The sequence below is a fragment of the Labrus mixtus genome, chromosome 14 (genome assembly GCF_963584025.1).
Source record: "Labrus mixtus chromosome 14, fLabMix1.1, whole genome shotgun sequence".
Classification (NCBI taxonomy): Eukaryota; Metazoa; Chordata; class Actinopteri; order Labriformes; family Labridae; genus Labrus; species Labrus mixtus.
The window spans coordinates 22,089,961-22,102,373 of record NC_083625.1 but is presented as its reverse complement, the minus strand read 5'-3'; the positions used below and the strand labels follow the sequence as shown (position 1 = coordinate 22,102,373).

The following is a 12,413-nucleotide window of genomic DNA, read 5'->3' as shown; positions in this document are numbered from 1 at the left end:
CGAATGTGTAGGTGTGTCCATTAACAACAAAACCTTGTAAAATGCAGACTGGAAAAAGTTTGACCTAACCATCTTAGTTCCAGGCATAGGATATAAAAAACAAACAAGTTCCTTTCAGATTTTTGTTAAACTTTCCACAAAGTTTCTAATCATACTCCAACTATTAGGTTTAATTCGAAATACCCACAGGAACCGTTAATCATGTCAATATTTTCTGACTTAATAAGGGGTTGAATATTTAATGTGACTAAATGAGTTATCAAGAGTCTAGGTCAGATGGGACAGATGTCTCTCTGAGGCACCTTCAGTGTTTTCAGCAACAGAAAAACAACTGAACAGCACTTCACAGATTTACAGAAGTGAACGTCAATTTAAAAAGTTCTAAACTTTAGAAACAATGACTCTAAATGTTTATTAGAGATATTTTTGTTGATTGAACGTATTTGCTGACACCTTTTCATGGAAAAGAAAATACTGTGTTTCAAAATCTAATTCAAAGGATGTTTTCCCAGTTTAAGTGTAAGTGCTATACTATAAGATTTCAGTTTTCTCATTTGACTTCTGTTCCGATTGTTTGATTTTGAGTTACACATGATCACATCCCCCCTCTTCGTTAGGATTACTGATGAACAACCACATGGGACATTCATTCACATTATTTATATTACTGTTTAGCGAACACAATGATGACTATGGAATCAAATATTTAATGTGTCTTAATGAGATATCAGGGGACTCCGTGATACCTCAAAGTATTTTACCATGCTGACATTTTTCCATTCCTACAATAACAAACCTGCTTATGTTAGAAGTTAGCAGAAGTAAAACTCTTACCAACCAGCTCTGCAATTTTATTTTCTGATTTGTTTAGGGCATTGGAATATGTTCCAGAGAAACATGAAAACTGATGTAAAAGTCTAAAGGACATCCTTCATCTATAGTTAGTAGTAAAAGACTATAGAAGACAACATGGACATTGGCCTTAAAAATCATTACAAATATCTGAACATTATTTTACCTTAGGTCCAATCTGAATGATTTTAACCTATAGAAGAGTCTGATGCCTCAGTTTGACCTACAAAAGCAAACCAGAACATGTAATGAGAAAAGAATGTAAGACATTACCGTTTCTAATTAAACAGTTTTCTTGTTACTTCAATTACTTCAAGCTTTTCAACTATCTGCTTGGACAGAAAATCAATAAAATATCCTTTTGTCATATACGATTACACAACACTTGTCTGGCGTTGGCTAGAGTCTATGGAGGAGGAAAACAAGAAAGGCAAAGTGGTTCAAATCAAAAAATCTTTCGAGTCTTGCACACAACTTCACATTTGTTGTGGGAAAGGGCAAGAATGTGATGGAAAAGCCCAGGCCAGAAACAACTCACAACTGCTGTGAACTTGACATCAAATCGGACAGAGAGAACTTGATGCCTTGACAGGCCTTCTTCACCTGGTACCTTCTGCAGAGGGAGTAAATGAAGGCCCAAGTTTATATTAGAATTAGAATAGATTGGGGTCAGCACCCTTTAATATGGTTGGCACAGGACTAGATTGAGTCTTCCTAAAATCAATAATCATGTCCTTTGTTTTCAGTAGGTTTAGCTGAAGGAAAGACTCATCACACCAGACCAAAAAAGTGGTCGGTCTCTGTTGAGCTCTATAGTTAAGCGCACTTCTCTCAAAGCGTACATGGACCTTCTTTCTATATTAATCTTTACTGTAGTGAAAAACATAATAATAGTTATGTTTTTATATAGTGTAGTTTGTGTGTTGAAATTCCGGTAACTTTAATGGTAGCAGCCAACAGTCGAAGTTAGCGGGAGCAGTAAACATTTCCATCGTGACAGCGACCTCCACCAATGAGAGACATCGCTGTGACACTCCAGGATTATGGGTAGTGTAGTTCTTTTCCCTGAGATTGCGTGTAACCATGTTTTTATGAAAAAAAAGTTGATATAATTTATTTACTCTTTTATTTAAAAATAGGGACAGTGCACATGAATGAACATAAATATGTAAATATGCAAGATTATAGGTTAATTTATATCCGTAGTCTCGTGGCAGGTTGGTGGTTCACACGTAAACAAATGTACATAACCACAATGACAAGCAAAAACCAAACAACAACATAAACTGTACATTACAAACTTCTGTCTTCTACAGGAGCATAAACCATCGTTTCACAATCAGGTAGCTCATGATCATTCTTCCTTGGATGGTTATCACATTATCAGTAATAATCAAGGTGCCAGAAGTGTAGAGGTTAATGTAAGCGCCCCATGTACGGAGGGTGTAGTCCCCGAAGCGGGGGGCCCAGGTTCGAATCTGACCTGTGGCTCCTTTCCCGCATGTCGTTACCCACTCTCTCTTTCCCTGATTTCCAACTCTGTCCACTATCATATCTTTACAATAAAGGACCAAAAATAAAAATGTTTTTAAAAAAACATGGCTAATAATCAAATCCATGATGGATTAAGTGAACAGGATTTTTACTTCTGGAACCACACTGTTGAGCTCTGCAAGGGGCTACATTCAAAACATTCGGGATTTAAGGCAACAACCTCCAGATCTGTGCGCCCGAGGGGACCACTGACATGGCCTCAACTCAAGTCAACTCTGCCTCTCACTTTTGTTTTTGAGGTCTGAGATCCGGTGCTCTGATATTTCAATAAATGTTTCTTTTACATAGGACACTTCAAGTCGATGAACGGCTACCCCCCCCCCCCCCCCCCCCCCCCCCCCCCCATACCAACCCTATCATGTCTGTACCACTTAAGAACCATCAGCTAACTGAGAACTTTAGTGCCAACTACAGAATTTAAGATTACCAACGTAAACTTGTTTCATCCCGCAATGATTTGCTGTAAGCTCAGAAGTGTCTAGACTGTAGAAGACATAGAGCTGACATGCTGAGTGAAGTGAAAAGAGTGTTACATTGCTGCCACATTATGTCAAAATACTCAGAAAATGTGCTTTACAAACGAGGCCATTCCAATTATTTTTGTCCTGTATGAAACACATTTTCTTTCCTCCCAGCTTATTCCTCATTCAGTTGGACATCAAATAAAAACCAAAAACTTGTGCGGAGAATTTAGTACAGTAAGAGAGATTAGAAAAAGAATTGGTTGAAGTTCAGTGTATATTCTGAAAGGCTGGGCTGAGTAATGGTTCTGTCTGTCTGTCTGTCAGGCTCTTATCACTAGGCAGATGAGTGCAGCAGAGGGATAGACTGCATTTTGTGTGTCAAACCTGCAAATCATACATGTAAGAAGAGTTTGTGATCTGTATTATTTTAACAGATTAGGTTTTTTATGCAAAGGGTTTTGCAATAAACAGTGATACGAAATACACAGGGTATTTACACTCAACATGAACACACATCCCCAGCTTGCACCCTGTCAAAGAAGCTTTGTTAAATCTCTTCCTCTTGCTCAATCACAACTAAAGATTCATGAAGGCCTTTCGAAAAGTTGTCAAGATCCACTGCTCAGCCTTGGCTGACATAATTGAGTTTTAGTCGACAACATAGATAGTACATGAGGAGGGGTCTGATGTTCTGGTCTCTGATGCCATAAATAAGAGAACTCAGACATCTGGGGAAGATAAAAATAAACACATAAAAAATGATCTGTATACGAACAATAACAATCCTTGTTACTATGTCAGAAACAGCTGTGATCAATGGGTTGTGTATAGTTGAGGAGAGAGTGAGGCCTAGCTGCATCATATGCAGCAGCAGTGTGTTACTGGTCTTACGAGCTGAAGTTTTGTCAGTGGAGGCCGACCTGGCAGCTATCATCACTCCAATATAAGAGGAAATGATTGCTAAACCAGCTGATACAAATACAAAACAAGTGTAGGCTTTGTCATAATAATCATACATTGGCGAGAGCAACATGACGCGTGCACTACAAAGTTGTGTCATCTGCAGGCTCTGCAGGTCTTCAAATGGAAACTGTAACAGCAAAATAACTCGAATGAGGACATTTAGTGAACTGATAGCCCAAACCACAAGGATAGCCACCACTGTGGTTCTGATGGTGATGATAGAAGCATGGCTCAGTGGGTAGCACACAGCTACATACCTCTCCAGAGACATCACCACCAGTGTGAGCGGAGAGATCTCTTCTGTGAGAGCAGCAAGCATGATGAGAACAACACACACAGGATATGTCAGCAGTATCCTACATGCAGTGATTATGTACATTAACTGACTCAGAAGCAGCATTACAGTATCTGCAAAAAGCAGGTTATACAGCAGAATGTAACGAGAGGCTTCACAAAACACAGTCTTACTCCTTAAGATGAACAACATGGTAAAATTAATGAAGAGAAACACACAGCATGGTACCGTTATGAAAATGGAGAACAACACTCTTTCCAGTAGCCCCTGATACTGTTCAGTGGTGATGTTGCTCTGAGACAGATTTAAATTAGACATTCAGAGAAGCAATTCACACATTTCTTAACATTAATATGAAAACTTGTATCCCTAAAATGAAAAAAAAAAACTTCAGCCCAGATGCCTGTGAAGTCAACATGCAAAATCCAAAAAACTAGGCAGATTAGCATCCATGCTCTCTATAAGAGCAGAGCTGGTCTGCAGAGTTGTCTGCCCAGTCATACTGTATATAAGCTTCTGTCCTTGCCATGTGCATGCAACGCCTTCATGTTAACATGGTTGGCAGTTTCAAGAGACATGATGCAATCACCTTTACCTTACTTTTAGAAACTTGTTAAACAATCTCAACTCTACACAATAAGAGACAATTGGGGTGTATGTGTTTAAACACACAAGAAACATCTTGTTGTGAGGAAAGCACAACTACAATCCAACATCAAGCACACAATGTACAATATTCAATGTTAATTATTTTTTCCACACATCATGCTAGCAGTCACCAGTGTTGGGAGTAACAAAGTTACAAACCGACTGGTTACTGTTATTAGATAACAGTTGTCTGTAACGTAGTAATGTAAGACATTACAGTTTCTAATTAAACAGTTTTCTTGTTACTTCAATTACTTCAAGCTTTTCAACTATCTGCTTGGACAGAAAATCAATAAAATATCCTTTTGTCATACACGATTACACAACACTCGTCTGGCGTTGGCTAGAGTCTATGGAGGAGGAAAACAAGAAAGGCAAAGTGGTTCAAATCAAAAAATCTTTTGAATCTTGCACACAACTTCACATTTGTTGTGGGAAAGGGCAAGAATGTGATGGAAAAGCCCAGGCCAGAAACAACTCACAACTGCTGTGAACTTGACATCAAATCGGACAGAGAGAACTTGATGCCTTGACAGGCCTTCTTCACCTGGTACCTTCTGCAGTGGGAGTAAATGAAGGCCCAAGTTTATATTAGAATTAGAATAGATTGTTTTTTTTTTTTAAAACAACCCAGGTTTAGATTCTGAGAACACATTTTTCAGCTGTGGCTCAGTTGGTAGAGTTGGTCGTCTCTCAAACAGAAGGTTGGTGGGTTTGATCCCCAGCTCCTGCAGCCACATGTCCCATGTGTCCTTGTGCAAGACACTTAACCCAAAGTTGCTACCGCTGCTTCGTTGGCGGCGTATGAATGTGTATGAATGGGATTCCTTATCTGATGGACTCTTTACACAGCAGCCTCTACCATCAGTGTGCGAATGTGTAGGTGTGTCCATTAACAACAAAACCTTGTAAAATGCAGACTGGAAAAAGTTTGACCTAACCATTTTAGTTCCAGGCATAGGATATAAAAAACAAACAAGTTCCTTTCAGATTTTTGTTAAACTTTCCACAAAGTTTCTAATCATACTCCAACTATTAGGTTTAATTCGAAATACCCACAGGAACCGTTAATCATGTCAATATTTTCTGACTTAATAAGGGGTTGAATATTTAATGTGACTAAATGAGTTATCAAGAGTCTAGGTCAGATGGGACAGATGTCTCTCTGAGGCACCTTCAGTGTTTTCAGCAACAGAAAAACAACTGAACAGCACTTCACAGATTTACAGAAGTGAACGTCAATTTAAAAAGTTCTAAACTTTAGAAACAATGACTCTAAATGTTTATTAGAGATATTTTTGTTGATTGAACGTATTTGCTGACACCTTTTCATGGAAAAGAAAATACTGTGTTTCAAAATCTAATTCAAAGGATGTTTTCCCAGTTTAAGTGTAAGTGCTATACTATAAGATTTCAGTTTTCTCATTTGACTTCTGTTCCGATTGTTTGATTTTGAGTTACACATGATCACATCCCCCCTCTTCGTTAGGATTACTGATGAACAACCACATGGGACATTCATTCACATTATTTATATTACTGTTTAGCGAACACAATGATGACTATGGAATCAAATATTTAATGTGTCTTAATGAGATATCAGGGGACTCCGTGATACCTCAAAGTATTTTACCATGCTGACATTTTTCCATTCCTACAATAACAAACCTGCTTATGTTAGAAGTTAGCAGAAGTAAAACTCTTACCAACCAGCTCTGCAATTTTATTTTCTGATTTGTTTAGGGCATTGGAATATGTTCCAGAGAAACATGAAAACTGATGTAAAAGTCTAAAGGACATCCTTCATCTATAGTTAGTAGTAAAAGACTATAGAAGACAACATGGACATTGGCCTTAAAAATCATTACAAATATCTGAACATTATTTTACCTTAGGTCCAATCTGAATGATTTTAACCTATAGAAGAGTCTGATGCCTCAGTTTGACCTACAAAAGCAAACCAGAACATGTAATGAGAAAAGAATGTAAGACATTACCGTTTCTAATTAAACAGTTTTCTTGTTACTTCAATTACTTCAAGCTTTTCAACTATCTGCTTGGACAGAAAATCAATAAAATATCCTTTTGTCATACACAATCACACAACACTCGTCTGGCATTGGCTAGAGTCTATGGAGGAGGAAAACAAGAAAGGCAAAGTGGTTCAAATCAAAAAATCTTTCGAGTCTTGCACACAACTTCACATTTGTTGTGGGAAAGGGCAAGAATGTGATGGAAAAGCCCAGGCCAGAAACAACTCACAACTGCTGTGAACTTGACATCAAATCGGACAGAGAGAACTTGATGCCTTGACAGGCCTTCTTCACCTGGTACCTTCTGCAGAGGGAGTAAATGAAGGCCCAAGTTTATATTAGAATTAGAATAGATTGGTTTTTTTTTTTTAAACAACCCAGGTTTAGATTCTGAGAACACATTTTTCAGCTGTGGCTCAGTTGGTAGAGTTGGTCGTCTCTCAAACAGAAGGTTGGTGGGTTCGATCCCCAGCTCCTGCAGCCACATGTCCCATGTGTCCTTGTGCAAGACACTTAACCCAAAGTTGCTACCGCTGCTTCGTTGGCGGCGTATGAATGTGTATGAATGGGATTCCTTATCTGATGGACTCTTTACACAGCAGCCTCTACCATCAGTGTGCGAATGTGTAGGTGTGTCCATTAACAACAAAACCTTGTAAAATGCAGACTGGAAAAAGTTTGACCTAACCATCTTAGTTCCAGGCATAGGATTTAAAAAACAAACAAGTTCCTTTCAGATTTTTGTTAAACTTTCCACAAAGTTTCTAATCATACTCCAACTATTAGGTTTAATTCGAAATACCCACAGGAACCGTTAATCATGTCAATATTTTCTGACTTAATAAGGGGTTGAATATTTAATGTGACTAAATGAGTTATCAAGAGTCTAGGTCAGATGGGACAGATGTCTCTCTGAGGCACCTTCAGTGTTTTCAGCAACAGAAAAACAACTGAACAGCCTTTCACAGATTTACAGAAGTGAACGTCAATTAAAAAAGTTCTAAACTTTAGAAACAATGACTCTAAATGTTTATTAGAGATATTTTTGTTGATTGAATGTATTTGCTGACACCTTTTCATGGAAAAGAAAATACTGTGTTTCAAAATCTAATTCAAAGGATGTTTTCCCAGTTTAAGTGTAGTACTATCTCTATTGGCTAAATTCTACTATTGGTTCCCTAAGACGAAACCACCTTCAATCTCAAAAATTGTCTTTTTCATTATTATTATTTAAGCACGACAGCTTACTGGCAGTTTCTACCATGTGCGCCTTTTTCTGCAGAGCTGATTGTGCCCTCTCTGCTCAATCTGCTCTGGCAAACCTGCTCTGCAATTTTATTTTCTGATTTGTTTAGGGCATTGGAATATGTTCCAGAGAAACATGAAAACTGATGTAAAAGTCTAAAGGACATCCTTCATCTATAGTTAGTAGTGAAAGACTATAGAAGACAACATGGACATTGGCCTTAAAAAAATCATTACAAATATCTGAACATTATTTTACCTTAGGTCCAATCTGAATGATTTTAACCTATAGAAGAGTCTGATGCCTCAGTTTGACCTACAAAAGCAAACCAGAACATCATGGAGTGGACGACTGGCCCCTTTGTGCACTAACTATGGACATGTTCTGTTACACATTTGTTAAGCCTTGACGTCATGTAAATATGTCAGAGGCCTAATGGTGGGGCGTTCCACTGCTGATAGATAGATAGATAGATAGATAGATAGAGATAGGTAGGTATTGTAGCCTCATGGCTTTGATATGATGGTCAGTAAAGACTGATATCTATAAGATGCACTGGTTTGGGGAAATTTGGAGCAATTAAAAAAATGCATTATTACGTTTTACTTTTTTATCATTCTTATTTACGATGATTGATAAAGTAGCTGTTTCCCTTGTTTATGAAAATGAATCCAGGTAGGTAGGTAGGTAGGTAGATACTTAATTGATCCCAAGGGAAATTCAAAGATACTTTATATTTGGTGTGAGGGGCTTAAAATACACTTGCCGCTGTCAAATAGCTTTATCCGAAAAATATTTTCTGTCATTATAGTTAGTTTTGAACATGCTGGAAATGTTAAAGATTGTATTTTCCCCCGAGTTTCCACCATAGACTGTAAATATTAATGTACAAAGCCTGAGTGACGTCACCCATCTGTTACTGCAGGGGGCTTTGGAGTCCCATCGATGGCAGTAGCGTCCACCATCGATTGGACTCCTTTACCTTATTGTATCTTAAAGCCATCCCAAATGGATCCTGAAGGATTGTACCTACATGAACCTACAACCAAATCAAAGTCACAGAAGTGGGCAGGGCCTCCCACGGAGACACAGAAGTGGGCAGGTCCTCCCACGGAGACGGCCGGACCGCCGAGGGGGAACCAGGAGTCGGCCGGTCCGACAAAGTGGAACGAGGATGAACGCACCACTCTGAAACAGGGGCCTGGAGTCTCTCCGTAGGCACAGGGGTAGAGGTAATGAGAAAAGCTAAGTCCAGAATCTCTTACCTTGAGCCTTTTCTGTTTTTTTTGTGATCATGTTTAGATTTTTTATTCTGGGAAATGTGTTCTTAACAGTATACAGCAAAAAGTCAAATCTTAGCAAGTGCATTGGTCAAATTTATCAAATTTTACGTTATTAAAGCAACATTCACCTCCAGACAAACATATTTGTTTTCAATATATATTCAATAGATTACAAGCGAAAAGTAAGGCCTGAAATGTTTTTAACTGGTAAAATGATCTCCCAGTGCAGCAAGCAAACTTTTTTTTATTTTTTTTTTTATTTTTTTATTTAACCAGGTCGAGACCCCTTTCACAAGGGTGACCTGGCCATTTAGTAATTTAGTTTGTAATTTAGTTCCTTTAAATGATACCGTATCTTTATCATAATTCAAGAAACAAAACTTTGTTTGCTATATTTGCAGATATTTTACTTACTTTGTGTGATACTTTTGATTTCTTGAAATAAGATGCTTGTCTGGACATTCAGGTGAATATGGCTTATATTAAGTAATACGTGAAGCCTATTCTTTATTCTTTTTTTTTTTATTATTTGGCTTCTTTTTCATTCTTTAATTCATGAATCGGCCATAGTCTTGTTAACCTTGTAATATACTGATTTGTTTCACATTTACATCTGTTATTCTGCCATTTCTCTACTGCAGTATGATGGATGGTCACTACGGGGCGTAGTAGTCGAATTTCACCCCGTCTGTGTGAGTAACTGCTTTTATTTTGAAAGCAATAACAGGAAGTGCGTGTTTTATTGTTCTCGTGCGTTTGTGTTGACTGTGGTCCTGCTCCTCCTCGCTGCAGCCTCCTCCGGTCGTCGCCATGGTGCAGATGATGGAGTCGCAGTGTGAGTATTTCATGTATTTCCCGGCGGTGCCCATCACGGATCTGTCCGACCCGGCCCGGTACCGGACCCTGCCCCGCCGGAGTCACCTCTACCTGGGGGAGACGGTCCGGTTCCTGCTTGTGCTGCGGTGCAGGGACGGAGGGGCGACGCCAACCGAGCCCGGCCCCGGTAAGGAGAGGTGCTGGGGGAGAGAAAAAGGGGAAATAATCCTTTATTCTGTGTCGATGTTAGAAATTAATGTATTTGTTTTCATCAAAGGAGACTTTAAACGCCTTTTTATACACTTAAATGTGTCCTTAAAAAACCTATTTCTAAAAGCAAACACTGCAAGAACTCAAATGTTAGTAACAGTTCTAGTCATAAATATCTTAATATGAGCCACATTCAAGATATTACGACCAAAGGAATAAGGCCTGAATTACTTTAATGTGTAAAGAAATAGCTAAAATTAAAATGTACAACTTGAATTAGGATAAAGATGTAATTTTACGAAACCTAAGATACATTTTGTTGCTCTAGTTTCAGATATTTATGACCAGAAATAATCCCGGGGGGGTTTGATCCCAGCTGTCATTGGGCGAGAGGTGGGGTTACACTCTGGACTGGTCGCCAGGCGATCGCAGGGCTGACCTACAGAGACAGGGAAAGAACCCCTTTTAATGTATGACCAAACCAGTGCTAAACATTTTCTTTAATTGGACAATAGCTAGATGTTTCAGCACTCAACTGGACCAAACCATGTTTCAGCACTCAACTGGACCAAACCATGGCTCAATCACCCGAGGATATTATACTGAATGAGAGCTTAAAACAGGGCGAGGCGAGATCGAGGAAAGAACCCCTCTTAAAACACAACCAAACGAGGGTTTAAATGGTTTAAAAACTGGGCAATAACTCGACGTTTTAGCCCTCGTTTGGACCTAACCAGGGTTACATCAGAGAGATTATTGCACCCAATAAGGGCTAAATCTTCTCCAAGCGGGTCAAAGGAAAGAAACCCTCTAAATAAAGGACCAATCCATGGCCAAGACAGCTTTTAAACTGAGCAGGTACTAGTTTGGGCCAAACCAGAGTATTGTTGCCTGGAAAAAATGGCACCAAATCAGGGCTAAAACTTCTGGGTAAGATCAACGATAAAGAACTCGATGTTTTAGCCTTCGTTTTGACATGATGCTAACACAACAATGCAGCACTAGACAAGGACACATTTGTCCACCGCTTGCACTAGACTCTTTCATGCAAACACGAGGGGAGAGGTGTGTCTCTGGAGGAGAGCTGAGGCTTCAGTATTGAGGAGGTGTGGCCTAACAGCAGTTTGTTTTGGTTTCATGCTGGAGCTCAAGGACGACATCTACTGGATCAAAAAGTCGCACATTCCTTCTTGAAAGATAAAATGTTGGACAGTACCAAAGCCTAAAATCAGGGAATACTGAACTGAGTCAGGGTTAAGCTCTCGTTGTTTATTGGTCCAAACCACGCCTTAAAGCAGAGAAAAAGGGTGAGAGTGGTGATCGACTGACTTTAGCCAGTGAAGATTATCTCATATGTGTGTCCGTCATTTCCCAGCAGAGGGAGCTGCTGGCTCTGCTGCAGGTTTTGGGACTGAATCAGCCAGTAGCCGGGCTTGGAGGGAACTGGCGGGCTCTTTGTGCGCTGTGGCCAGCGTGAGTCCAGGTGAGAGCAGCCGCCATCGAAGCAACCACCACCAGCAGTATCACGACTACCAAAGCAGCGGGGACGAGGCCAACGAGGACGGCGAGGAGGACTACATCGCAGCAGCAGAGGCGGCCATTGCGGCGCTCGGCAGCAGGGTGGACTCCAGGTGTCGGAGCTTCAGGGACTGCAAACCGCTGCTCATCCACAACTCATCTGGGACGGCGGCCAGGGAGTTCCGCAGGGCACCTGTTCAGGTACGACATGGTTTACACTCACACTGATGCATTGTTGGTTAGTCAGTCCTCCTCTGTTGGACAGATGATGTTATTTTAAATATCTATAACACTCTGGTGAGGACTTCTGCCAACGCCTGATCAATGGGTTTGTGTTTCTGCATCTCTCTCTCTCTCTCTCTCTCTCTCTCGGTAACCTAGGAGATAAAGGTGTGATATACACGCTGAAGTGGTTGGAATGGATATTTCATCCTGCCAGCGTCAATGATTACGACTCTGTGTGAGTTTATTGGCTCCTGATTGTTTCTCATCGATCTGTTTGTTTGCCCACGTCAGTCTCCTCTGGACGAG

General features: G+C 39.9%; 2 protein-coding genes across 3 annotated transcripts in view; one reads left to right on the top strand and one right to left on the bottom strand.

Moving 5' to 3' along the window:
* Nucleotides 1-3,492: 3,492 nt before the first annotated feature.
* Nucleotides 3,493-7,665, bottom strand: LOC132988771 (odorant receptor 131-2-like). Its single transcript, XM_061056347.1, has 2 exons — nucleotides 7,656-7,665; nucleotides 3,493-4,448 (listed from the first exon to the last, which is right to left on the bottom strand). The coding sequence occupies exon 2, from the start codon at nucleotides 4,444-4,446 to the stop codon at nucleotides 3,493-3,495; it is 954 nt and encodes a 317-aa protein (XP_060912330.1). The 5' UTR covers nucleotides 4,447-4,448; nucleotides 7,656-7,665.
* Nucleotides 7,666-10,084: 2,419 nt separating this feature from the next.
* The window catches only part of LOC132988438 (trafficking protein particle complex subunit 14-like), a 10,342-nt gene continuing 8,013 nt past the window's right edge, over nucleotides 10,085-12,413 (top strand). The window contains exons 1-3 of one of the 2 annotated variants that reach the window (XM_061055848.1): nucleotides 10,085-10,341; nucleotides 11,743-12,083; nucleotides 12,399-12,413. The exon at nucleotides 12,399-12,413 is cut by the window's right edge and continues 81 nt beyond it. In XM_061055848.1, coding sequence (XP_060911831.1) covers nucleotides 10,149-10,341; nucleotides 11,743-12,083; nucleotides 12,399-12,413 — 549 coding nt within the window. In that variant the 5' untranslated portion in view covers nucleotides 10,085-10,148. Of the gene's footprint in view, nucleotides 10,342-11,739; nucleotides 12,084-12,398 lie in introns of both variants that reach the window. The other variant, XM_061055847.1, reaches the window with a different exon arrangement.